Here is a 25054-nt window from a genome sequence, read left to right as displayed (position 1 = left end):
CCCTCCTCCTGCCTCCCGGCTGCTGGGACGTTCTGAGCCCGGAGTGCGGGCGGCGGCGGAGCGCGTGAGTACGGCTGCGCTGGGGCGGACTGGGCGCTGGGCTGGGCTGGGCTGGGGGCGGCTGGGTTGCACTGGGCAGGGCAGGGCAGGGCACTGCGCGGGGCTGGGGGCTGCTGCCCCCCTGCGCTGGCCGGGCTTTGTCCTTCCTTGACTTGGCCGCAGCGTCCCGGTCCTTGCATCTCAGCCCCGGGGTCCGGGCTTTGCCCGCGCGGCAGAGGGGCCCGTTTGCGTCGTGGTCAAGTGCAGGATCAGGGGAGCGGCCCCCTCTCCCTGTGCCAGGGATGGCGAAGGCTTCCCCACCCGCTCCCACGCTCTTAGCTCCCAAAGGGCCAGGAAGCCGACCCTTCGCAGGCATCGAGTTGTTGGGAGCTGGGGGCAGCCTGTGAATAGGCGCTTTCAGGGTCTTGCGTGGCCCAGGCTGCAGGGGGGAGCGGAAGAGGGGGAAAGGCCCCGCACCCTGCCCGGCGTGATGCAGACCACGGGGCGGGATGGACCTGTGGGCCGCCCGCTCGGCGCCTGTCCTCATGCTCTTGTCACTTTGTGGGAGTCCTGGAGCAGAGTAGCTCCAAGAAAGCAGCACGTGCTGGCGGGCAGAAAGCTGCTGCGCGCCCCTTGCTCCGAGAACAGCCCGGTGCAGGAAAGCGGGGGCACGCGGTGCGGTCCGGGTGCTGCTGAGGAGCGGTTTTGTGGGTGTTGAGGGCAGCAAGCTTCCTCTGGGTAAATCCAAAAGCTGTGCACACCTGGGATGGGACTAGCGTGGCTCCCCCCCCCCCCCCCCCCGCCTTGTTTCACTTCGTGCCCCTTTCGATCTGTACGCACGGTTCTCCGGGTGCCGCTGCTCAAGATCTGTCTGAGGGAATAAAGAGCTGCAGAAATGCTGTTTTAAAGCCTGCAGTGGTGTCTGAATGCCTGATTTGAACTGACTGATGGAAAAGAGCTTCCTGTCCGGTTAGGACCATCTCTGCCCTATCGCCTTGTGTTCCCAGGGGCCCTTGGTCCTTCAGAAGTTACAGTCTTTTTTTTTTATATATTCTTGGCCCCATTAACTCTGTTTTTTTTAAATTCCCAAACAAAACAAACTCTGTGCTCAGGAGAGCTGCTCACCTGATCCTCTCCCGAGGAGCCACCTGTCTGGTACGGACACATTTGCAGATGTAGACACCGCTGCCAGTTTTTCCTCGTTGCACAAACAACCTTTGTCTCCTCCTGTCTTACCCTCTTGTGACCCGGTGCTTGGGGCGACTCACCTCATTGTACCTTACGGCTTCCCTCCATCCTCGAACTTCTCCCAAATCTGTTTCTCCCTTTATAGGATGAGACGGATGCAGGGGGGGGAAAAAAAGTGGTTTTGTAACGTTGTGCTATGTCCGTCTCCCTGTTTCCTCATCTCAAGTTCTCACCTGCCAGCCTGTCTCTGTTGCCTGATATTTTTAGCTAACCTACATAAGAAACCAATGTTTGTAAAATGCCAGGCGCTGCATAAATGGCAAAAAATAGTTGGTGGTGCTAGACTGCTGTCCCACCGGTGGTCCCTTCAGGGCAGGCAGCATGTTAATGGAACAACGTCGGGAGAAACCTGTGCTGCCTCCTTTCCTGGCACTTCTCTCGGACTCTGTCCTTCCCTTGGTCCAGCCGAGGGGTCCACGCCGCAGGATCTGGCTGCTGCTGGTGTATGATTTCTGTCTTTCTGCAGTTCTGGAAGAGCCTCTCAGCTCCGTGCTCTGTTTGATGTCTCAAATCAAATGTTATCTGAAAACACATCTAGTCTTCTTTGCCGCTTTAATTTCTCTTGCCATCTGCTACCGTTTTTCTCTGGAATAGGATTGCGCTCAGTGAAGTGTTTTGGGATGCAACTGATATTCGGTGCAGGTTTGCTCTGTGCTTTTTGAAGAGCATTGTGTCGCTGCTGCTTACGGCCTAGTAATGGGATCCTCATGTCCGGAGCTAGCACTGAATTCCCTCCGAAGGAAAAATGCCACAACCTGAGCATAAAGAAACACGACTCTAAGCAGTGTCAGGAAAGGGAACAAGCCCTAACAACCGTGCTGTTACTTAGAAATGTCATCATTTCATAGATATTAGGGGCTGGAAGGGACCTTACAAGATCATCGGGTCCAGCCCCCTGTGCACGTGGGTAGGAAAGACTGCTGGGGTGTAGTGATGAAAAGGCCTGTTTTAACTAGTGGCCAGATTTGGCCTGCCTTCCCCTGCTGTATATGAAATGTTCTGTGTCAGTCGGTGGTTTAACTTGTTCTCTGTGTCAGTCGGTGGTTTAACTTGTTCTCTGTGTCAGTCACCCCAGGTTTAAATGACTCGAGTGATGGGTTTTCTGCCATGCTCCTAAGTGATCTGCAGCTGGGGAGTCACCAAAGGACAGAAGGCCTTTTTTTAACCCCAAACAAGAGAAGGAGCAGGCTAGTTAAATGTGCGAGGGGGAAATAGCTGAGGAGCAGATGGATTACCTGTCGTATACTCATGAGAAAGTGAAAATAGGCCTCGTATGGTCGAGGCTGAGAGAGGAGTCCAAGTCATTATCGGTGAGTGACTGATGTTAGCATCGCTGTCAATGCAGTCTGGCAGCAGGGTTCAAAAGTCCTCCTTCCTGTGGGCCAGCTGAATGCTTTCAGACGGGTGTTTATTGGGTGAAAGTGGAACAGGAAAGACCGGATGAGGCCACCTGCTGGGGTGGGACAAGGCGGCAGGGCCCGGTGATACACGGAGAGAGGTGCGAGCAGTTTGCTAGGGAACAAGTCGGGCAGGTCCTGGCCCCGTGGGTAGGTAGCTGAAATGGGCTGAGCAGATGCGGTGTGTCCGGGACACTGGAAGGAGCTGCTGCTCCCTGGGCAGATGGGGGTGTTAAAAGGGCCAGGTTACAAACACGGATGTCAGCACTTGTTAGGGAGAGCAGGATCTAATCCCATCCCTTGTAGCCTGTAATTGAATTGCAGCAAATGTAGCCTTGCGCTGCTTAAAGCTCTGGCTATTGGAATGCCTGCTAGGAAGCATTTAGCTATAACAAGCGGCCTCAGGCCCCCTGACGTGACCTTTAACTACCATCACATCAATATGTCTTTGCTCATCAAGTTTATATTCCCGCAGCACCACTCCGGGGAGGGAGGGCTGCGCGGGCTGCATTATTCCTCCCCTCTGGGTGTGGTGGGCACACAGCTCAGGGTCCCAGCACAAGGGATGCAATCTCAAATTGCCTGCTCATTAAAACCCGAGGTCTCTGCAGAGCCTATCGGATAGTCTGTGAGCCAGAGGTGAAGCATGCTTCATACTACACTGGAAATCCCATTAATGTCCTGTGGATTGGGGCAGAAATAAAATGCTGTATCAGATAATAGGTGCCTTTGCAGTACTCCTATCCCAATATAGTCACTGGTTGTGTAGTTCATGCGGCTCAGTGCACTACATAGCTCTGAAAGATAAGAGCCTATCTTTTTTTTCAACTTTTCCCCTTGGCTGTGGTCTTTTCTCACCGCCCCAACAGCCCTTAATTTCCATCAGAGATTTGATTTCTACCTGGAAAGGGGTTAATACCCTGCAGCCCTATGTCAGCACCAGTGGGTAACCAGTTCTGGAGACGCACAGCCCTCCCAGACTTGTGTGGTGTGCTGAATCCATGCCAGACCTGCTGCCAAGTGGCTGCAACCAAGCGTTCCTGCCAGGCAGAGATAAGGAGGGCACCAGGTTTTCTGGCAAGGAGCTGAATTTAAATTCTGAATTGACAGCCATGAGCTGGAGCCATTGTACTAGAAGCTGCATAAATACAGCCGTAACAGGGTGTCTGGTCGCAAAAAGCTTCTAAGTGGAGTGTCCATGTACGTCATGAGTACGTGCAGTTGCAGATGTTTTAAATGATCGTTCCGCTGTCTGCGCGCAGATGAAATGTGCTGTAGGCATCATTTCAGGAGGTCGAGGAATGATGGGATTCTTCTATGGCAGATGATTTTGGAATTGGCCATGCTGTATTAAGCATGCAGCATGCAAAAGGGAACGTAAGGAGGTGGTACCTAGTTCCTATTTCCCACTCTCCAAGTCAGCCTGCACATTTTACAGGTTAGGCTCCAAGCCTTACTTCCTACCCAGGGGAGGCCTGGTCCAAAGCTTCTTGAAGTCAGACTCCCTCCCTTAAACAGGCTTTAGATCAAGTCTCTGAACACACAAGTGGCAAGAGTGTCTGTAGTAGAGGCTTTGAGCATCCTGGCCATCCCTGTTCGGTGCTCTGCAAATTTCTGTGCGAGGACAAGGTGGGAGAGACCTGTCTGCCTTTTAGAGCCATGTTGTCTGCCACAGTCGCTCTGCAATTACCCTGACTAATTGGCCTGTCGCAGTGCACCTCCACTGAGCAGAGCATTGTGGTTTCATGAGATGCAGTCCATTAAAAGAGGGCCTTCCTTCATGGGCTCCATTTGCTGTGTTTGGGGTAGAGCGAGCAAGGTCACCGTGATGAAATGGGTCTTTTCCTACGTGGCACGCCCGAGCAGAATTGGAAAGACGGGGGACTGGAGGATGGAGGCTTGCTAGCATCATCAACCGCTCAGCATCCATCTTGTAAGCGGACTGTGATTGATTTAGCTGAAGGGAATTTGTTCTCTAATTGAGCTGGAGGGCCGGCTCGGCGGACAACCCCCCCAGCTGCTTCTGAACTGAATTCCAAGCTCTGAAAAGATCCGCTGGGCTGAGATGCAGTGATTAAAAGCCATTGTCCTCAACCTCAACTGTGGCTAAAAGTGTTTTCTCCCAGTGGACGGTGGTTGCGGTGAGCATGTTCCCAGTACTGCCAGACAAAGTGTTTAGTAATGAGCATGGACAAAACCCACCTTCCTTATTAAGCAACTATTATTAAGCTATTCCTTTTGGAGTAACTTAATAACAAGCTTTTATGAAGGATTTGTGGTATAGGGCAGTGAGCAGATTGGCCTGTGCATCGTTTTTCACCAGCTTTAATTGATAGTGTGCTCTTAAATCTCCTTTTTTTTTTTCTGGGTACCTTTAGTTTGCTTTGAGCATGGCTTGTTTGGGTTAGATTTACCCATTTCCGACAGGTCCAGAGCATCCGAATTTTGACTTCTTTTATCCCTTCCAGATATGTAAAAATGCAGCTTTCTAATCGGGACATCCTGAACCATTATTTTTGGTACTTGGGCATTCATAAGCCTTTGGGATAAACTTTGGAACTGGAGTCAGTGGGGGAACAAAAAGGGGGGATAGTACAGAGCGGCAAAAGATGCTCTTAGATAGGCTGGAGTATGAAGTAGGGATGGTCAGACTCTGTCTGTGCTCTGAATCATTTGGATAAGCACCTGGAAATTCAGCGGTCTGCCCAGGACTCCTGCAGAAAGCTGGTGTCTTGGATCCTGAAGATCTGGGCTTGAAAACCTACATGATTTCTGTTGGAGGGGAATCGGCCCAAAGGGACTGCTTTGCATGCGATGCGACTCTTCTCAGCCAGGCTGCGTGGGCCTGCTGTGAGAATGAACAGCAAAGAGGGAAAAACCTGAATAGGGACGTTTCAGACTGCCGTGGATCTGGGTGGGTCAGCGCTTCCATGTTTCGCTTCAGTCGGCCCTACCTGCTCCACTTATTTCTGAATGCGGGTTTGTCGGCTGGCCAAATTCTGTTCTGTTGCAAAAATGTAGCTTTGCCGCCTGTGGGAGAGTTGCGCTGCCTGTCAATTATAGGGTGCAAATCATACTTGCATCATTGCTGCATTAGTCATCCTGCTAGGACAGGGAAGAGCTAACTTTACAGACGCCAGCAAGGCCCTGACTTGAGCGGAGTTATGCTGGATTCACTCATCTGTCGCCAACAACAAAGCGCAGCTCCTGGCATCCGGCATCCAAATACTTGGTCGCTGTGGACAGACACCTTGGTGGAAGGTCCTTAGCTGGAGGTAGGTGGAGACACTGTCCTGTCTGGGGGCACCTGGCAGGCACCCAGGTTCCCCATCAACGGCTGCAGTGTTGTACTAAGTGTCAGTCACTATTTTTACTCCTCCCGGTGCTGTTTTCAGAAAGGTGATATTAGTAACAGGCTTCTCTGTCCAGGGCTCCTGATGGGATGCAGTGCAGGACGTGGCAGATCCTCTTGTATGTGCCAGGACATACTGGCTTCTCCCGAGCGGTGCTGGGGGGCTGCCGCTTGAGCTCTCCAAGCGGTGTATTTGGAAATTCAATTCCAGCCATGCCTTGCTGCTTAGGTAGAGTGAAATGGAAGTGGCAGATAAGCAGCAAACATTTAGAGCTCCAGTTAAAGCTGTGGCAGCTTTAACTCATATGGTTCATTCTCTTATCTTCCCTACTTCTTGTCTCCCTCCTATCTTTCTTACAAAGGTTTCTTTTCCCTGTCCTGTTGGCCAGTTCTGGTGCTGAACCAGATGTTTGGTCCAGCTGCCTTTGAGCAGCAGGCAGTGTGAATAACCATCTCTCTTGCAGATGGAGCACACTTCACTCCACATCATTTCACAGCCTCCATATCCAAGAATCACTTTTCCTACCGGCAAAATCCAGCCGTAGCTGGGGTATGGCTTCTGGCAGCTGCTTTAATCTGGTTCACAGCATTTCTGCGCACTTTTAGGAGAGGAAGCAAAGGACTCCCTCTTTAAACAAAACGGCACATCCGTTTTAGGTTCCCAGGTGGTGGGTCTGTGCGCTGTGAAAGGGTTGGAGGTGTCGAACTGCCCAGTAATTTTGTGTGGCTGAAACCAGCACCGTTGCAAACTTGGATGTGTAGTGTTTATATAGGTGGAGAAGTGGAAGAGAAGCTCACAATTTAGAAGGCATATAAAAAACAAAAAAACCCAAAATGTGATAAACGGTTGGCAATCACCAGAAAACTTCTCTTGGTGCTTCTAGGAAGCAGTGTTTCTTCAGGAAGAAATCCCCCCTAAGGGTTAATATTGCAGCATTTGAGGGGCTATGGGGGATTTTTATGCCTTTCTCTGAAGTGTCCAGGGGTCCAGGCACGTCTGACCTGGTGTAGAATGAAAGTCATCGCTATCTTATGGTCCAGGGCAACGGCAGGGGCAGCGGTGTGGGTACAGCATGAGTGGGTCACAGGTTGCTGCCACTTGGAAAGTGAAACTCTGCTCTGCTTCTTGCCGTCATGGTGTCAATACCGTCTCTGGCACAGCCCAGCGGAAATAAAGGATCAAAATCTTCTGGCATTTTTACTGGTGCAATTCCCTTGATGGCACTAAGAAGTTCGGGTCTAGATGAGAAAAGCATTTGCCTTATAACTACGGTGGTTGTGCTTGAAGCCAGACACTTCTCGGGGGGGTGGTTAGTTTATGGCCATTTAATACTGCCCTGGCCTACGTGGCTGCGTTCAGCGCTGATCTTTTGTGTGTACGTGTATGCACAGGCAGTTGATTTTTTCCCTCCTCTCCTTTTATCAGCCCTTTCCCCACCCTGATCTGAGGTCACTGGTACAGAGAAGACACTAAAACGCCATATAGGAGCTACTGGGATACTCTTAGTCTGACCCAGTAGCACACAGTGCCCTGCCTGCAGAGCTGCAGTTTCCCTCCAATCTGTGCCACGGCTTACCCTGCCTCCCTGCTCAGAGGTCTTAGGCTTGGCTGACCTTGTTCTTGTTTCTCTGAAGGCTTTAAATGCAGAGCGTCTACCACAGCCCCTGTGAAAGGCAACAAAGAAGGGGACAGGAACAACAGAGGCGGCAAAAATGGCACAGAATAAATCGAAAGGGAAATCGAGAACGCTCTGGAGCCAAAGCCTTTGATCCCAGAATTGCAGAGTTAGCATTTAAACGCTGATGAAAGCTCCTTCTGAACAGTGCGCGGTGCCCTGCACGTGAATCGTGGTAGACGGGAGGTGCAGGTTGCAGCAATGAAGACGCAAATTCTCCTGCCCCCGAAGTTGCCTGGAGAGTTCACAGCTGACTTCCACGATTGATCTTGCTTTATCTAGTTTTCAGTTGAGCTGGTCGAACAGAAGATAATTTCTTGCTCACTCACCCTACCTCTGCTTCTCTCAAATGCCAACTGGTGACCTGAAGTGTAGGAAGATTTAGTTTATGAGGGCTCGTAGGGCTTGTGTTACTTGGGTGTGTTCAGCCAACCACTCCTAGTTTTGGGGTGGGGATGGGGAGGGGAGCTGACTCCCAAAATTTGGTACGATCAGCATGGCAGGAATGGTCGTCAGACCAGAAACGGATGCTGGGGAGTGCGTGATTCTCAATTTGGTACTTTCCTATTAAAAACGAAATAAAACCCAACACACTTGATTGTCCAGTCAGGAAGCAGGAACAATATCGTCTGACCCAACGGTTCTCAACCTTTTCTAGACTCATTCAACCACTCGTTAGACTCAAGGCACCTTTGGAAAATACCTTCTCTGAAGATCTAGTTTCTTGACTACGGAAAAATAGTAGCCCGATTGTTGTGTTGCAAAGAAACCAAAAAGACCACAGCCAGCCAGAATGCTTTGGAGGCTGTAGAGCCCGATGGGAGATTGCTGGGCTTATCTTGTGAATCGTGTGTCGGTGCTTGCACTTAGCGCTAATGTTGCATGCAGCACCCTTAAAAGGATCTCGCAGCATGCCAGGATGCTGTTGACCATGGTTGAAAATCACTGTGCTGCACAGTGGCAAAGACTATCTATTTGGTGACTCCTTAGAGTAAAGAAATTTGGAGCCTTGTGAACAAACTCCTGCCTAAAAAAAAAAAAAGAAAAAAAATGCTGAATTTATTCCAAGGATTGACTCCAAGTCCAAGCTGGCCTTTCAGATGATGCTCAGACAGGGGCAAGGAGAAAGGTCAGTAGTAAGGTACCTTTGTGCCTCCCCATCCTTAGCAAAAACCAGGGACCTCACGGCACAACTTGGAGGAGCCCCCGGAAAGGTGATTTGCAGCAGCCCAAAAATACGGGACTCTGCTAGCTTCAGTCACACCCTCCATCCCTCCGTTGCCCCCTAGACTACAAGGATGTGCCGTTATCCATGTGCTGAATCAGGGAAGCCCCTTTCCACAAGCAGTATTCCCCCGGGAGCTCTGTCCTCTCGGGGCACCACAGCGGCATCGAGAGCCTCACGGCTGGGTGAGGGTACTGAAGCCATGATTTGAATCGAGAATTCAACCAGGCTTTGCCCCTTGCTCTTTCCCCTGGCTTTGTCCCTTCTGGAAGCTGTTGAGACACCAGCATTTGTGAGCTGGAGTCTGAGGAGCCTTCGCTCCTGAGCTTTTACTTTTGTCTCCAATTACTTTCCTCCCTAGGAGGAAGGCTTTCCAGAGCTCCCCATCTTGCTGTGTTGTAAGAACCGTCTCCTGTGCGGAGGCTGAAGCGAGCCAAGGGAGCGTCCGAGCCAGCAGACACCTTGGATAGCTGACAAAAAGCCGATGCTCCCAAGCTCTCGTCCATGTGGAAGAAGGGTTATCGTCTGCCTTTGCCTTCACAGTGGGAGTCTGGGGAGACAACACAGTGTTGGCATTCAAAGAGCGAAATGACTGTAGCATATGGGTAGATCCAAGAGCCAGTCTGCTCCGGCCAGTCCCTCTGCTATTTGAGCTGAGGATTGGAAACGGCAGAATTGGTTCTGCTGTAATGACCCATTCTCCTGCCCGGTCTCACGCTAAACTGAGGCTAGAGCTAAGCCTGCAAGGTTACCCTTTGAGCTCTGAGGTGGGAGCTCGGACGCTGGCCCATTTGTTCTGTGTACGAGGTGTTTCTCATCCAGACAATCTCCATCTTTCTCCTGCAACTCAGTAGAGAGGTAAGGAAAACCTCTAAAATATCCCAGTTCTCTCTGTTTATTTTTCAGCAAGGCCCATAAGAACCTGTGCTCGAGTCCAGCCCTGCTCCACAGACACTTGCATTTTAGCACGCGCCTAAATGCTTTGCTGAAGCAGGGCTGTGGACTAGCCATGCCACACTTTAACTATCCAGCACAGGGGGTCATCTCACCTGTGGGTTTTAAAAGTTTGTGAGTTGGGAAGGAACTAATGTGGGAAACTGCTCTTCTCTACTGTATCTGTCCATCTGGTATGTAAGCGGGGCTATTGCGCATCGCAGATGGGCTAGGAAAAGTCCTGCTGGTGCCAGGTTCTGGGCCGGCTTGTGATGTGCTCATAGCCAGAGAATGAGACTGAGAAGCTGCTTCATTTCTACTCTTGCCAGCTGTGGTAGGAATCAAACCCAAGTCACAAGAGGTTTCGGGCCCTTACCTTTGAAAGGGCGATCGTGGAAGCACGCTTTGCTCCCCTTCGAAGAGACGGGTTTGGTGTGGCTCCAGAAGTTGGAAATGTTTGGCTCGAAATAATGCGCCACGTGGGTTCTGCAGCCTGCTCGTCCAGCCTGGCGGTGGTGGACAAGGGCACGTCTTAATCCTGCACCTCGAGGGACCATCGGTGAGGGGGAAGGGCCACCCTGTGCCATGGCCAGGTTGGTTCCCTTCACGGCAGAAAAGCCAGTGCCTGCTGTGACACATTAGTGACGTGGATATCTGTCGCGCTAGGGACCGGGCTGAACTCCACCAGCTGATCTTGCAAGCAGCACAAAGCAGCCTTGAGATGGAAATGTGGTTTCTACCTACTGAGGCATGAGCCACTGTACGCTTGGGACTGGGATTTGAAAACAATCCCTGTGACTTGGGTGCCACTTCTGTATTTTATTTAGGTACTTTAGTTCTTTAAAGACTTGTCCCTTCCTTTCTGAACAGGGACTTTTTCATCCCTGAGGCTCAGGGAAAAACTAATCCTATTCTCCCTTTCTGGACTCCTCTGTTTCCAGGGTGTTCTTTATTCCTGGAAAATGAAGTAATCCATAATCATACCAAAGATTAATGCGTCGGCTCACAGCTCGGGTATGGTAATCAAAGAAAGAAATAGATTAGGAGGGTGTTTTTTCTGAGGCTGTAGGAATGGCAGGCTGAATCGATAGCTTTTAGCAGACTCATAAATATTTCATTTGTTTTCCTCGGTTCAGTGCTCAAAGATTATATCACTGGAATCAGCAGTAACCCTTCAGAATTGGTACTACTCCCCAGCTGTGCATGGCTGCTAGAGAGATTTCCCCTCGGTAATCAGCTCAGCTGTACCAATAACGCAGTCACGGTTCTGGAGAGAGCTGGCTCTGCTCACAAGTGAAATGAGTTTAGCAGCCTCAGCACAGGGTGTCTGGGATCTTGGGCAGGAGTCTGCAAATGGCAAATCTTCTCATTAATGCAGCCCCTTGGGATGGAGACCACTGAACAGGGACTAACAGCTGTGCTTTGTTCCAGCTGTGCTGTTTAGCTTGGGAAACTTAGGATGTTCCCATGCTTATGACGCAGCCCAGTCATCTGTGCCTTGCAGGATACACATTTGCAGTAATTAAGTGCAGGGGGTAAAGAAATAGAAACTCACACATGTCCCAAGCTTTTCATTTTGGGTTTGGGGAGGTGGGAAAATGCTTGGGCCGCTATGATGGAGGCCCCAGCAGACTTATCTGCACCAAGCCTCTGAGAGTCTTGGCCCTACGAAGCGTGGGAGCACTGAACTGCGGCTGCCTCCGAGATGATCGTCTCGCCCCGTGTCCTGTGGGGCTGCCGTGCTGTCGCTGGACTCGGAGGGTTTAGTGCTTCTCCCCTGCGGTTGGCTTTTCAGATCACCTTGGCTGGTAACAGGAGCCTGAGGCGCTGTTTCCTTTTGCCCTATAAATTGTAGGGCATGCTACACCTGGCCTGAAACAAAGCCTAAATGCTCAGCCTGGTTCTCATCGGGGCTTCTCGACTCCTCTGACTTCGTCTGCGCCGTATCGATGGTCTCCCCGGAGGAGAAGGGCTCAGCACTTGGCAGCTGCCTGGGAAAAACGAGCTGCATTAGCTGAGACGAGACTGTGTCTTGGTCTGTCTGACTGTGTGGGCAGGGACCTTTGTGGTGAGCTAATTCAGTGTTGCCGACTCTCGTGATTTGCAGGGGCTCTCTCTTGGTGGGATCAAGAGACTGCAAAATAGTCTCTGCTTTCGTGGGGGGATGGGGGGGGAATAAGATTCCAGCTTTCCGGGTGGCGTGCTGTTTTCCAAGTGCCCCGTCGAGCAAATTCAAAGCTGCTCATGCTTATTTTTCTTTTTCACCTATATTTTATGAATGGTTTTGAAGAATCTCCTGATTTTTTTTTGAGCAGGCTTGGGGATATGTGTGGTGGGGGAGGGGTTTCTCATGATTTCCAAAGACGTACGAGGTGACAGCGCTATGCCTCTGGCTGAACAAGCGATGCTCGACCTGCGGAGGAGTGTTTCAGTGGGGAAAGGAGCAGTAAAGGAAGAGCCGCTCTGCTGTTGGGAGAATGGGGCAGGCAGGGTTTGGCCCCAATTCTTAAAGCAACACGGTTGCATCTAAATCAGCCCCTGGACCCTGATTGCACTTCTGTCCCTGTCCCCAGCACCGTGCACATCCCTGTGCAGTCTGTTCTGGTCTCCTGGCCCCTCCATATGGCTGGTCCGGTCCAGCACCCTCAGTGGCAGTCTGTGCAGATGTTTTCAAAGACCAAGTATCCTTGAATTTTTCAAACGGTTTGGCCTGATCTCTTAATATCTGCCCTCCGAGCCCGGATTTTAGCTGCAGAAGTGACACCAGGGAGTTTTATGGTCCGACACAAGGCAACTGTCCAAGGGGGCCACGTCCCCCTCTAGACTTGTGACAAGCCGGGGCCCTTAGCAGTTAGGCCAGGAACCCTTGGCAGTGGGCAGAGCGGGGCTGTGCAGCCCCAGGGTGTTGGGAACGTGTGACCTCACAATGGGTGACATCACACTGGCCATTGTGAGGCTTCGTTTTGGGGCTTTGGTGTATGAACAAAACATTGGGAGGGGGGAGGGGGAACTAGTGAGAGTGAAGCTCTGCAGAGGCAGTGCGGTGAGTCTCCCTCACTCTTGGACACAATCTCCCGCAGTGGTTTATGGGCTGTTGATATCCCAAGTGGCAGGCGGGTGGTGGGTTTTCTCCTTTTTTTCTGCCCCGAGTGTCATTTCCTATAAAGGGTGCTGCCTTCTGCACCTATGTTGTAAATTAGGGCTCTGTTTTCCAGCCTCCAGTTCTGTTTTCTTTCTCTTTGATGCTCAGTTTTTACAAAATGCAGATCGGTCGCAGTTTTACACTTGCTGAATGAAATTGCCCATGTATTTGGGCTCACGTGTTAGTGGTAGGTGGGAGAAGGCAGGCTGGCTGAAAATCCGGCCGTGGATGTTTTGGAACAAATGGCCTCATCGGATCCAGTCATCCAAACTCTGCGAATTTGTCCGTCCTATTGTGCTCCATCCATATTTAGCCAAGAAGTACAGGCATCAGATAGCAGTTGCGTGAGTGCTAAGCAGAGGTGCCTGGGACAATGCTGTATTGCTTCTGCCTGTCTGGGAGAAAGCACAAGATAGCTGGCTCCTTTGTCATAGCTGGGCACTGGTCTGTTGTATAAAGCAGATAAGTCACGTGGGTTCAGCAGCCAGAAACTAGCATAGAAAGATTTGGAAAAGTCTGAAATCTTTGGCTGCCACTAATAGCCACTTATCCCATAAATAAATGCAGTAGCAATCTCCTTTTGCAAACCTGCAATAATCTCTCCTAGATCAGAAGGCAGCGTGACCTGACGTGAGCCAAAAACACGCCCAGTGCCCTTTACCCTGGAGAGACGGCCTTCTTCATATCTTGGTGGAGGAAGACCGAGTGCTCTGCAGTTTGCCCGGGTGCCCTTCAGGGGCTGATCAGAAAGTTTGCTGTTTCATTTTGGGGTTTAATTGCTTCATTTTGGAGCTTGATTGTTGAAGCTGAAATGCAGAGCGCCTTTTTGCTGCCATAATTGCCCACAAATTGAGCTCTGGAAGAGTAATAGCGAATTTTGAAGGTGGTCTGTAAAAAGCCACGCTGCAGATCCAGACTGAGGAGCAGGAGCAGAGCTGGGAAGGGCCCATGCCGGGCCACTGGGGATGGTTTCAGAGCAAGGTTTGAGACCCATTAACAGATCAGTGGGAAGGGGGAAATTTGGTTCAAACAATGTCTGCATTATGCTCCCAGTGCTCACTATTGCTGTGTTTCCTCAGGGGTCCCCTGACATTACGCTGTATTTTCTCTGTTTCTCTGTAGACGATACCTGTGTCATCATGTCAGTCAGCGTCCACGAGAACCGTAAATCCCGGACTAGCACCGGCTCCATGAATATCTTACTTTTCCACAAAGCTTCCCACCCGGACTGCGTGTTGTCCCACCTCAACACACTCCGGAAACATTGCATGTTCACTGATGTCACCCTCTGGGCCGGGAACAGATCCTTCCCGTGCCATCGGGCCATCCTGGCTGCCTCCAGCAGATACTTTGAAGCCATGTTCAGCAACGGTCTCCGGGAAAGCCTGGATGATGAGGTGAATTTCCATGACAGCCTCCACCCAGAGGTGCTGGAGCTTCTGCTGGACTTCGCATACTCGTCTCGCATCATCATCAACGAGGAGAACGCGGAGTCCCTGCTGGAGGCCAGCGACATGCTTCAGTTCCACGACGTCCGCGATGCCGCGGCCGAGTTCCTCGAGAAGAACCTGCATCCCTCCAACTGCCTGGGCATGATGCTGCTCTCCGACGCTCACCAGTGCCGGCGGCTCTACGAGCTCTCCTGGAGAATGTGCCTGGTCAACTTCGAAACCGTGCACAAGAGCGAGGACTTCAACAACCTCTCCAAGGACACGCTGCTGGACCTCATCTCAAGCGACGAGCTGGAGATCGAGGATGAGGAGAAGGTCTTCAAGGCGGTCCTCCAGTGGGTGAAGTACGATTTGGATGAACGGAGGGTTCACCTCCCAGAGCTGCTGAGAAACATGCGTCTAGCCTTACTGCCTTCAGAGTGCCTCAAGGAAGCCATGGCTTGCGAGAACTTGATCATGGCCGATGAGAGTAACAAGGTCATCTTGGACGAGGCTATTCACTGCAAGAAGAAGATCCTCCAGAATGACGGGGTGGTCACCAGCCTCTGCGCCCGGCCTCGCAAAGCTGGGCATACCTTGCTGATCCTGGGTGGCCAGACCTTTATGTGTGACAAGATATATCAGGTAGATCGCAAAGCCAAGGAGATTATTCCCAAAGCAGACCTGCCAAGCCCAAGGAAAGAGTTTAGTGCCTGTGCTATCGGCTGCAAAGTGTACATCACTGGCGGGAGGGGCTCTGAGAACGGGGTCTCAAAAGATGTCTGGGTGTATGATACCGTGCACGAGGAATGGTCCAAAGCTGCCCCCATGTTGATAGCTCGGTTTGGGCATGGCTCAGCTGAACTGGAAAACTGCCTGTACGTGGTCGGTGGCCATACTGCAGTGGCTGGTGTCTTCCCTGCCTCTCCCTCTGTCTCCTTGAAGCAGGTGGAGAAGTACGATCCCGCAGCCAACAAATGGACCATGGTGGCCCCGTTGAGGGACGGAGTCAGCAACGCTGCAGTTGTGAGTGCCCGGCTCAAGCTTTTCGTCTTCGGCGGGACTAGCATTCACCGGGACATGGTCTCCAAGGTGCAGTGCTACGACCCCGCTGAGAACCGGTGGACGATCAAAGCAGAGTGCCCCCAGCCCTGGCGCTACACAGCAGCTGCTGTCCTGGGCAGCCAGATTTTCATCATGGGAGGTGACAGTGAATACACAGCGGCATCCGCCTACCGCTTCGACTGCGAGACAGACCAGTGGACTCGCGTTGGGGACATGACTGCCAAACGCATGTCGTGCCACGCGTTAGCCTCGGGGAACAAACTGTACGTGGTGGGAGGATACTTTGGGACTCAACGGTGCAAAACACTGGACTGTTACGACCCTACCTCAGACACGTGGAACTGTATTACAACCGTGCCTTACTCGCTCATACCCACGGCTTTCGTCAGCACATGGAAGCACCTGCCGGCCTGAGAGGTGTCGGCCCACAAGCCCAACCAGGTAAGAGGGTAGTTAACCTGATGCTTTGCTGTTACCACCTAAATGTGCATCTCTGCTTCACACCAAGATTGCTTATTCTAGTCTTGCGCTGGGGGGTGTCCCCATCCTAACAAGCTGAGTGTATGTTAGAAAGCACAGAAATGTAGAGTGATCAGACTTATAATGCCATAGGTCTGACACCTCCATTTGCTCTCGTACAGTAATTTATTTCAAGCCAATCCTTTCGGTGTCTTTTGAGACTCAGACAGCTTTCCATCCCCAGCTGCCCCAGGGAGATGCGGGCAACATGTTTCTATCATGCATCTAATAATGCTCGTATAGTAGACCTTCTGGGGAACATGATGGTGACTGAGCGCTTCAGAAATGCCTAGACAGCTTGTCTTCTGTGCTGGGTATCTGGGTAATTGCTTGATGCTGATGAGTATAGACGTGAAGGGCTTAACCCTTGGTATGGTGGTGGGGGAGCAGGCATGTCCAAGGTAAAAAGCACTGGTGCATTTACTTTTGGGGCGTGGGACAGGAGAGGCCACGATGCATTCGTTTTTGAAGGTCAGATGTGACACCAGGATGATTATACACCACCTGTTGCATGTGCTTCCACAGCAACTGATGAAGTGAGCTTCAGTTCAGAAAAGCTTGTGCTACATGTATCTACTTTTGGTTAGTTTAAGATGCAAATCTGCCCTGCCTTTCAAATACCTGCCCTCTTGCCCTACAGACTCCATTGTGAGATGTGGTGGGGATGGAAGGGGGGCAGTTGCCAGGAGCAGAGCGCATGTTACTAGGGAGATGGTCGGGGAAAGGCTTTCACACTCAGTCCGTAGTAGCTGTGGCCTCTTTCTGGGGCTCTGCCCCTCGGCTGATCACAGTCACAAGGAAAGCGCTGTTGGAAAGGAGGGGCAATGGAAACTTGGACAGGAGGGCTGGCAGCTGCTTTCCCACTTGCTTCTCCAGGGGCGGCCCAGCTACCATGTTGGTCATGAGTTTTGGGTCTGTTGTTTTGTCATTAAAATCACCCTATAGATTAGCCATGCAAAGTGTGCCAAAGAGCATCTGGCAGGTGAAAGGCAGCACTTCCTGGAAGCCTTCCTGATGTGTGTTATAAGGCAAATATGGATCTGGGCAGCATTCCCCATTGTCTTGCTAGGAAATTTGGCACCACTTCTTCCAGAACGCTTGGCACAGATCCTCCACCATTGGGATGCCCACTGTCCTGTTTGCAAGTCAGGCAGCTGATCAGGAGAGGAGGAGAGGACTTGAAGCACTGGCCAGGCCCTGGGATGGAAGGGCATAGGTGGATTGGCAGGGTTTCTCTAGAGGGTGTTAATCCCAAGAAGGTGGATGGGGGTTCCTGGAGGAGGCCTCCTCCGTATCTGCGTTGATTTCCAGCTCTCATTTAAAGTTCCCTAGACCAAAAAGTAGCGCTCAAGCCCTGTAATGCCCTGTTAACTCTTTGCTCCTACTTGGCATCCGGGGTGTGCCTCAGAGTAACAGAGCATATGGACATTACAGGAGCCGTCTAGGATTTCCCCATGAACGTGTCCCTAATGCCAGCCGGCCATAGGGGATGCTGCTGACACTTCCATCTGGCATTTGCCCGCTGCCTGCCTTTCGGAGACCACCAGCACCTCCAGATAGAAACAACGAGAGCATTGGGTTGCTCTTGGATTGGAGATGCCAGGCTGGACTTTGTAGGAGGCACAACAAGGGTTAACAGGAGAGTGTGCTGCGCGTTTCCAGCGCTGAATTATAATGGCTTTCCCAAATTCCCCCCCGTGCTTCTCACGTGTTGCCTAGCATCTGTCGCAGTGGCTCAGTAATCTAATTAACTGCCTCTCAGCTATTAAATATTGCAGCAAAGAGTGTGAGGACTCCATCATTTTCTGTTCAGGTCAGTAGGGCCTCCCCATAAGAGCCATCCTAGAGCTGAAAATTAATTTTCTCAGCGAGCTGGTAGCAGGCACTTCTGAATACTAAGCCTCTGCACCAACCACACATGGGAGTGGGGCTAGGGGCTTTTTAGGGTGGAGTCGGCTGCTGCTGCAGCAGCTACTGAATTAAATCCTAGCTTGGGTTTCCAGTGCGTGGAGGGGCACAAGGGCTGGCCACAGCCGCATATACCTGTTGCTAAGTCAGCTTCTCCAGTCTCGGTAACAACTGCGGTTTTCTCAGTGATTCATTTTTAATCGATGCATTTTCGAGCGGTTCTGGGGCTTCGTTGTTCCCTTGCCGCCTGCGGTCCCAAGCCCTGGACACGTGGAGGAGGAATAGGAAGTAACACTGCCCAGTCTGCCCCGGAGTGACCTGCAGAAAGCTGATGGGAAATCCAGGCGGCAGTGTGAAATGGTTGCGGTGGCGTTACTACTCGTGGGCTAGAAGAGGCTGTTTTAAAACCACCTGCGTTCTTAACAGTGAGCATCCCATCGCCAAGATGTGGGATCTTTTTGTTCCCTTCATTTATAAACTCATACATTGTCATGTCCTTAAGTAATGAGGGCTCCTGGAACCAAAGCTCCAACAAAGATGTTCACCCTCGCCGAGGACGTCCCCCCACTTGGTGTCTGAGCGGGACGCAAGAATGGTGGAGCTTGAACAGGCTGGCGTGGCATGCAGAGCACGTATTTGTAGACTGCAGTTGTTCGGAAGCAGACCAGCTTGGTAGCCCCGGCCTGCTGGGGCGGGATTGCCATGGGGCCTGCCAAGGGAAGGGCCCCCCGGTGAGCTCTGGAGAGTTGGGGGATGCTGGGAGGCAGTGACTGCCCTTCTGCAGGATGTCTTGGATGTAGGCAAGGGAAGTGTCTGGCAGGGTTTGACCTTTGCCCTTACCCTGCCCCCCCGGATTAAATATGAGGGTGCACACATTGTGGACAGCTGTGTGCCAGTCCAGCACGGAGGGATCTTCCCGTTCCTGCCTGGCAGCTGAGGAGATGCCCAGCGAAGGTCATGTTGGCCAGGACCATCTTCTGGCGCGTCCAGGGCACTTCTGTCAGTAGCACCATCGGCTGCTGGTTTTTTCAGCAGGGGCTGGTCTGTGGAGACCTGGAGGTGGAGACGAAGCCTTTCCCTTGTGCAGAAGCAGGGAGAGCATCTGGCTCGTTCTCTGAGCCCAGCTGCGTTCAGATGCATCTTCAAGTTTCCCAGGGCGCCCACATATCTGAATATCTTTTGACCTACAGCGTTCAAGCCTCTCTGCCTCTCAGCATGGTAGAAATCTCATTGCTGCTGCCCTTTGCTCTGTTTACACCATCTCTCAGTAAGGAGCAAGAAGCCCATGGCTATTCTTCAAAATCCTGTGCTTTCAGCCTGGTACACATTGAGCCAAAGCCCAAGGCATGTTTGGCCTCTTGGGGCCAAGATGAACTTTCTTTCTTCTTGGCTGCTAACTTTTGTCCAGCTGGTTTCACTGTCTGGAGCCCAGAAAACTTCCCCACATCCTGATGTCTCTGCCATCACCCACTCTGGCCAGGGAAACGTCCCCAGGGCCTGGCCCCTTGTTGGACCTTTATATTCATTTCAGCACGGCTTTGCAGAGCACTAGCGTTGGGCTGTTTAACCACAATAGAGCATAGTTGAAAGGTTTGTGCTCAGGAGGGGGAGACATAAATAACATAAATGTCATTTTAAAGACATAAATGAGAGGCAGGTATGTAACAGGTTGATCTGTCTTTTTTTCCTATGGCCATGGGTGCCTAATGGTCCGTAAATGTCCCGTCCAAAAAAAAAAATGCTGATCCACAAAGCTCCTAATCCCACCCTACTTTAGTTTGAAATGCAGTAATCATAACCGGGACAAACTTGTTTCCAGGGAGAAGCTCGATCTCCCGCTGGGCCAGGTTTCAGCATAGGCCGGTCTGCATCAGAGCACCTTTCCGCAGGGTTCCCACCATGAATGCACTGACAATAAAACAAGTGCTGATGGCCACCAGTAATTCCAAGGATCAAGGATAATTAGCAGCTTTAAAAGGAAAAGCCTGATCTTGCCCAGCACACACAGCCCTGCAGCTGATTTCTCTGTCTCAGGTGATCGGTGACCCGTGAAATAATAACATTTTATTGGTCCTCTGTGAGGCTTAAAAGTGATGTGGACCCTCTTTCTTCCCATTTGGACTTTTATAAGAGATTCGCTCAGCGTTTCACTCTGTCTCGCTCTCTGAATACTCACTTTGCCTCTTTCCCATGGTACCATATTAGTTTTGTTAATACTTCCTGCATTAAACAGCAAGACAGAGACATTGTGAAACTGCCCTGTTTCACTTTGGGAGCTGGGTGAGAATGAGCAGATTCGATGCGAAGAGGCACGTACAAACTCCAGAGATCTTCAATAAGGACAGGGTAAATGCAAATCAGTCAGGAGCCTGATTAGCGGGGTAGGACAGGCTGTTCTCTTGCTAAACGAAGAACAATTAGAGCAGGCAACATTCAACAAAAGCAGCAGCACCAGTGAGGACCGCTCTGCCCCTTGAACAGCAGGAAGAGAGCACATATAAGAACGGGCTTATTCCATACGGCTTGTCTGCGGAGCTCATCTGTGTGGGATTTAAGGGGTCAATTTGCAAAGGAGCGCAGAATTGGAAAGAGAGAAAAAGCAGGAGGAACTTTGCAGCCCAAGAGTTAGGGCTTTCATCTGTGAGTTGGGAGGGGCAGGTTTCAAGTCCTGCCCCAGTAAGTATTTGATTATTCTTATGGTACAGAACAGCTTCATAGGAGAGAGAGAGACTCATTTTGCAATCCTCCTGTCTTGGTTTGGGCGCTCTTCCTGGGTTCATGTCTCTGTTCCAATGCTGGTGGGGTTTGGGTTTATAAGCAGGGCTCCCACCTGCTGCAGAAGGTGAGATGGATGAGGTGGGGGTCTCGGTGCTGCTTCCTGAGAAAGCGCTGACCTGCCTTAATTGTTAAACTCCAGGAGGGGATTAATGCATGAGAATTTCTGGCCAAGATGCATGCCTCTTCCTCTAGCTTCCTTGCATTTCCTATTACCTACTCAGGTTTGTCCCCTGCTCACTTGCTGCTTTCCTTAGTTCCCTTCCTGTGCATCAAACTCTCTGTATGGGGCTAGCTCATGGGGAGCCTGAGCTGAGGACTGCATTGATGCAGGACGTTCAAATGGCAGGCACTGCCGGACTGAGCATACCTAGTGGTTGGGGCACTCCGGGCTCTTTGGGGTTTGCAAGATTTGAGGCTTGCATCCCCAGCTGCAAAGCAAGCCTTTGAGGCTGGGTCTAGCATAGCACCTGAGCATGATTATAGCAAAGGAGTGGCTCCCTTTGAGATGCCTCACTTCAGGCAGTCCGGCCCCTCGGTTGAGTTGGGGTTGTGTACAGTTGTGCCGCAGCCTTGCATCTTCCTGCCAGCAAAAACTCAAGGCCAGGCAGCAGCTGAGCGGTGGTTTTGAAGCTCATCCGTGACGCCTAAGTGGTGGACTTAGGCACCTACATAGCTTTGAGGATTAGGGCTGGGTGCCAGTCTCAGAGCTATGTGATAATCTAAGAGGCCACAGTCACAATAAACCTCATATCTGTTCATCAATTCCTTCCCTGGGTTATTTAATTACCCCTTAGATAACAAGCATTTTTAAAACGTAATTCACTGCTCGCTACTCCTGCCTTCTCCTGGCTCGGGGCAGCGGGAACGGGCCGGTCAGATGGTCGCACCCTGGCTCTGTCCTTGGTTAATGAACTTGAATTCTGGGTTTCCAGACCCCCCACCCACAGAAAGCTGCAGGCAGTCATGAAGTTGTCCAGGACCCAGCTCTGGCCATGCTCAAAACGCTGCAGCTGACCTCATCTCGTGGGTGCGGCCGGCCTGTCATTTCAGTTAATCATAATCCTGAACTGCCTAAATCCCAGCTTAGTGGCGTAGGGTGTGTTGTGTTGTGTTGTGTTGTTTTGTTTTTTGTCGTGGCTCATGGGAAAACTAATTTGCATCTACTTAATGGCAAAAGCAAGGCAGTCACTGGCTGCCGTTTAAGAGCGAGCGTTTATCTTTGAAGCCTGTCGACGGGGCGCAGTCGGAAGGGAGTGGCTGGCCGCAGGAGCCAAGCGTATCGATATCAGGCTTCTCCTATACCTGGAGAAACAAAAAACACCCGGAGCCTGCGATCTGGCTCCTGGCTGTACTTACCAAGCCCTTGGAAACTTCCCATCTTGTGTGGTTGGTGTTGCGGGGGAAAAGGGAAAGTATGTGTCACTCGCTGCTCCCCCAGAGTTCCCAGTTTTCTTCCGTTTTCCATTTCCATGGGGTTGGCTTTTTTTTGGAAATGTCCTAGCCAGGGCTCAGGGGTTTTGCCAATCACGATGCACTCTGAGATGTCCGGTCTCTTCTCGAGCTCAACTCCCCTTCTCTCCAGAACAGTCTTGATGATCCCCGCCCCCCCCCATAATTTCTTGATGACCCCTCACAATTTCCACCCCAGCCCCTTCCCTGCAAGACCTGCCAAGCCGCCCGTGGCCAAGGGGCGTGGTGCAGCGAAGCAGACGTGACGAGGACTGACAACACAAGGGTTTCGAGGCTCTGCAGACGGGGGAGAGCGTGCAGCCCGTTGTTTCCCTGGGGGACTGATTAGCCTCGGTTGTGATCTCCTCCGCGTGGGAGGGATGTGCTTGGCTGGGGCTGTGGTAGACGAGTGACATGCCTGTTAATGAGCTTTCTCTTTTTTGCCTCCCCAGATGCCAGCGTCACGTTCACTTCCTTCTCTGCCAGAGCCTGCAACAGTGACCGACTACCGCTGCGTATGCAGGATCTTTTGTGGCCCGTCCCTGGCACCGGGACAGCACGAGGGCTGACCTAGGGACTAAACTGCCCCATGTGGGCTGGGACAGGAAGCTTCGTGAAGCTGCTAGTCTAGCTGCTGTGTGATCAAGCGACCGAAGGAAGGTGCAGGAGGTGCCGGTTTGCAATCCTGTGGGGTTACAGCCATGCTCTGCTAAAGCTCCCGCCTGGAGTTGTTGGGTGGGAGGGAAGTGGGCCTGGCTTTGATGCGCTGAGAAGCACGGACATTGCTTTAAGCCTAGCCTGAGATGGGAGTCATGGCCATGCCCTGGGGTAGCAGCATAAGCGGAGCTGGCTGGAAGAGTTAGGCCGCCAGTGCCCTCTTTGCCCTCCATAGATTGCAGTAGGCTCCCGTGATGGTTTTCCTGTGTGTGTGTAGGAGCACATAGCACAATAATCTCATTAGGTGCTTTCTTTGTACTGGGTTGGGGAAGAAGGGCAGTTTCTACATTTTTATTTAAAACTGTGAATGTTGCCAAGTGCTTTATATTGGGGGCCACTGCTGTTTAGCTGACTCTGACTTGTTTTAAAGACCTGGCGGGCGAGGGGGGGTGGGAATGGTTATGGATGGTGGATGGAGGAGGGATTGGGTAATTCAGCTCTGGGCTCACTGTGGGTTAGAAACTTTGCTCTCTGCTGAGCTCTTCTGCTATGTCAGTGCCATGCCAGGGCAAGGTGACAGCAGCAAGGTGACCCAAATACCCGCTCCCATTGCCCTGCAGTGAAGGCAGCCACTGAAACTTAAATTGGGAGCCCCGACTCCTAATGAAGACAGCCCAAGCAGCTGATAGACCAGCAATGTGAAGCAGGGGCTTGTTGTTTGGGAGCATTTGCCGTGCACATTCACCTGCCTTCTATTTGCAGCCTGGCGGTGTGCTGCACACAGCTGCTGCAAAGAGATTTTGCACCCCAATAATGTGCCAAAATACTAGGATGTGTGTTATGCTTCAAACTTGCTGCATCTTCATGGTGTCTCTCCTCTACACGGTCCTGTTCCCCAAACACTTGCACAGATGGAAGCGGTGCTAGCAAATGAGCAGGAACATAGGATTTGCTGTTTCCACACCTGATTGTCACCCCCCCCACCCCGAGTAGGGTATCCCACCTCTAGCGGTGCCCAATACCTGACGCTTCTGAGAAAAGCAAAACTGAATCCAGTGAAGCATCACACCACTGGCGCGGAGAATGACGGGCGGGTACAGAGGTGAGGAAAGCCCTCCTCGCCCCTGTGCCACCCATATGAATGTTTCTGGCCATGTTGTCCCAGTCTAATTTACCCATGTTCAGTTCTTAAAGACCTTGAGTGTCACAGGTGAGCTAGGCATTGGTGCTGTTTTCTACATAATAGCCACTAATTCTTAGTGTCCCATTGTCCCCCTTGCAGGGGAGGCCTCTTAGACTATGGCTCTTGACCCAGAAGGATCCAGCCTCTTACTGGGCTGGAGGGATTTCCCTTGCTGGCTGGCCACAACTGGAGATGGGCTCTGCACGTGGCCTGCCCACTGCCCTCTGCCATACGGTTTTCCAGCATTCCTGTGAGTATTCTGAGCTTTCCTTTCCTCAGCGGATTAGCTTAAGCTGCTGCCTCACCAGCCAAATGATGCAATGTACTGAAAGCCCTTGACAGCCTCAAATAACAAAGGCCTTTCAGGAGCCGAGAGCTGCCTTTGCTGTCAGAACGAGCACACTTTGTATACAGGGACCTCTGTGCTGGACAGATTTGCATTTCTTTACATTTTGTAGTTGGCTCCCAGGTCTCTGAAAACTTGAATAAAATGGTCTGGGAAACCATTTATGTCTGTGCGATGGGAGTCTTATTTCTAAGCAAGCTGGATTTAGGTATAATAACAGGGCTGAGGAATAATCATACGCTTCACACGTTGTGGTGCCTCACAGCTGCATTTCATAAGCAATTCAAGTTAACGTGGTTAGGTATAATTAACTTTGCAGTTAGGGAAACTAAGGCAGGGCATGAAGTGTGTCGGCCCAGGTCAGTGGGAGTAAAGGCCTTGCCAGTCATGTGCCAGAAGTGAAATCAAGGACACGACTGCAGCGGGCTTCCAGCCATGAGCCGAGGGGCAGAAGCGAGACCCCAGCTGCCTGGTGCCCAGCAGATTTCAGTGGTCGCTGCTAGACACAATCCCTCTGCAGGGGAAAGCTCTACTATGAGCGAAGACGCAGAGAAGAATTTGACTTCTGGTTTTTCGCTTTGCCGTCATCCAGCTCGTCTTCTCCTGACTTCTGCAGCGCTGCAGTGCTCGAGGGGAAAGTTCATGTTATAGCTTCCCTCCGGTCTTGAACTGCACTCACCACTGTGGTCTCCTCCATGTGCACCATC

The 25054-nt window shown here is 51.5% G+C and overlaps 1 protein-coding gene across 5 annotated transcripts; it reads left to right on the top strand.

Annotated features, from left to right (window-relative positions):
* Window positions 1-24501, top strand: KLHL25 (kelch like family member 25). Of its 5 annotated transcripts, none has more exons than XM_090029394.1 (3): window positions 1-64; window positions 14135-15948; window positions 22614-24501. In XM_090029394.1, the coding sequence occupies exon 2, from the start codon at window positions 14152-14154 to the stop codon at window positions 15919-15921; it is 1770 nt and encodes a 589-aa protein (XP_089885520.1). In that variant the 5' UTR covers window positions 1-64; window positions 14135-14151; the 3' UTR covers window positions 15922-15948; window positions 22614-24501. The 5 variants fall into 5 exon arrangements, with proteins under 5 accessions (XP_089885520.1, XP_089885522.1, XP_089885521.1 ...); XM_090029396.1 differs by having other exon boundaries at window positions 51-68; XM_090029395.1 differs by lacking the exon at window positions 1-64 and adding an exon at window positions 5860-5959.
* The last annotated feature ends 553 nt before the right edge of the window (window positions 24502-25054 follow it).

Source organism: Crocodylus siamensis, chromosome 15, assembly GCF_052110815.1.
Source record: "Crocodylus siamensis isolate JL-2025a chromosome 15, ASM5211081v1, whole genome shotgun sequence".
NCBI lineage: Eukaryota > Metazoa > Chordata > Crocodylia > Crocodylidae > Crocodylus > Crocodylus siamensis.
The sequence above is the reverse complement of the archived record's forward strand: the minus strand, read 5'-3'. Positions and strand labels throughout refer to the sequence as shown.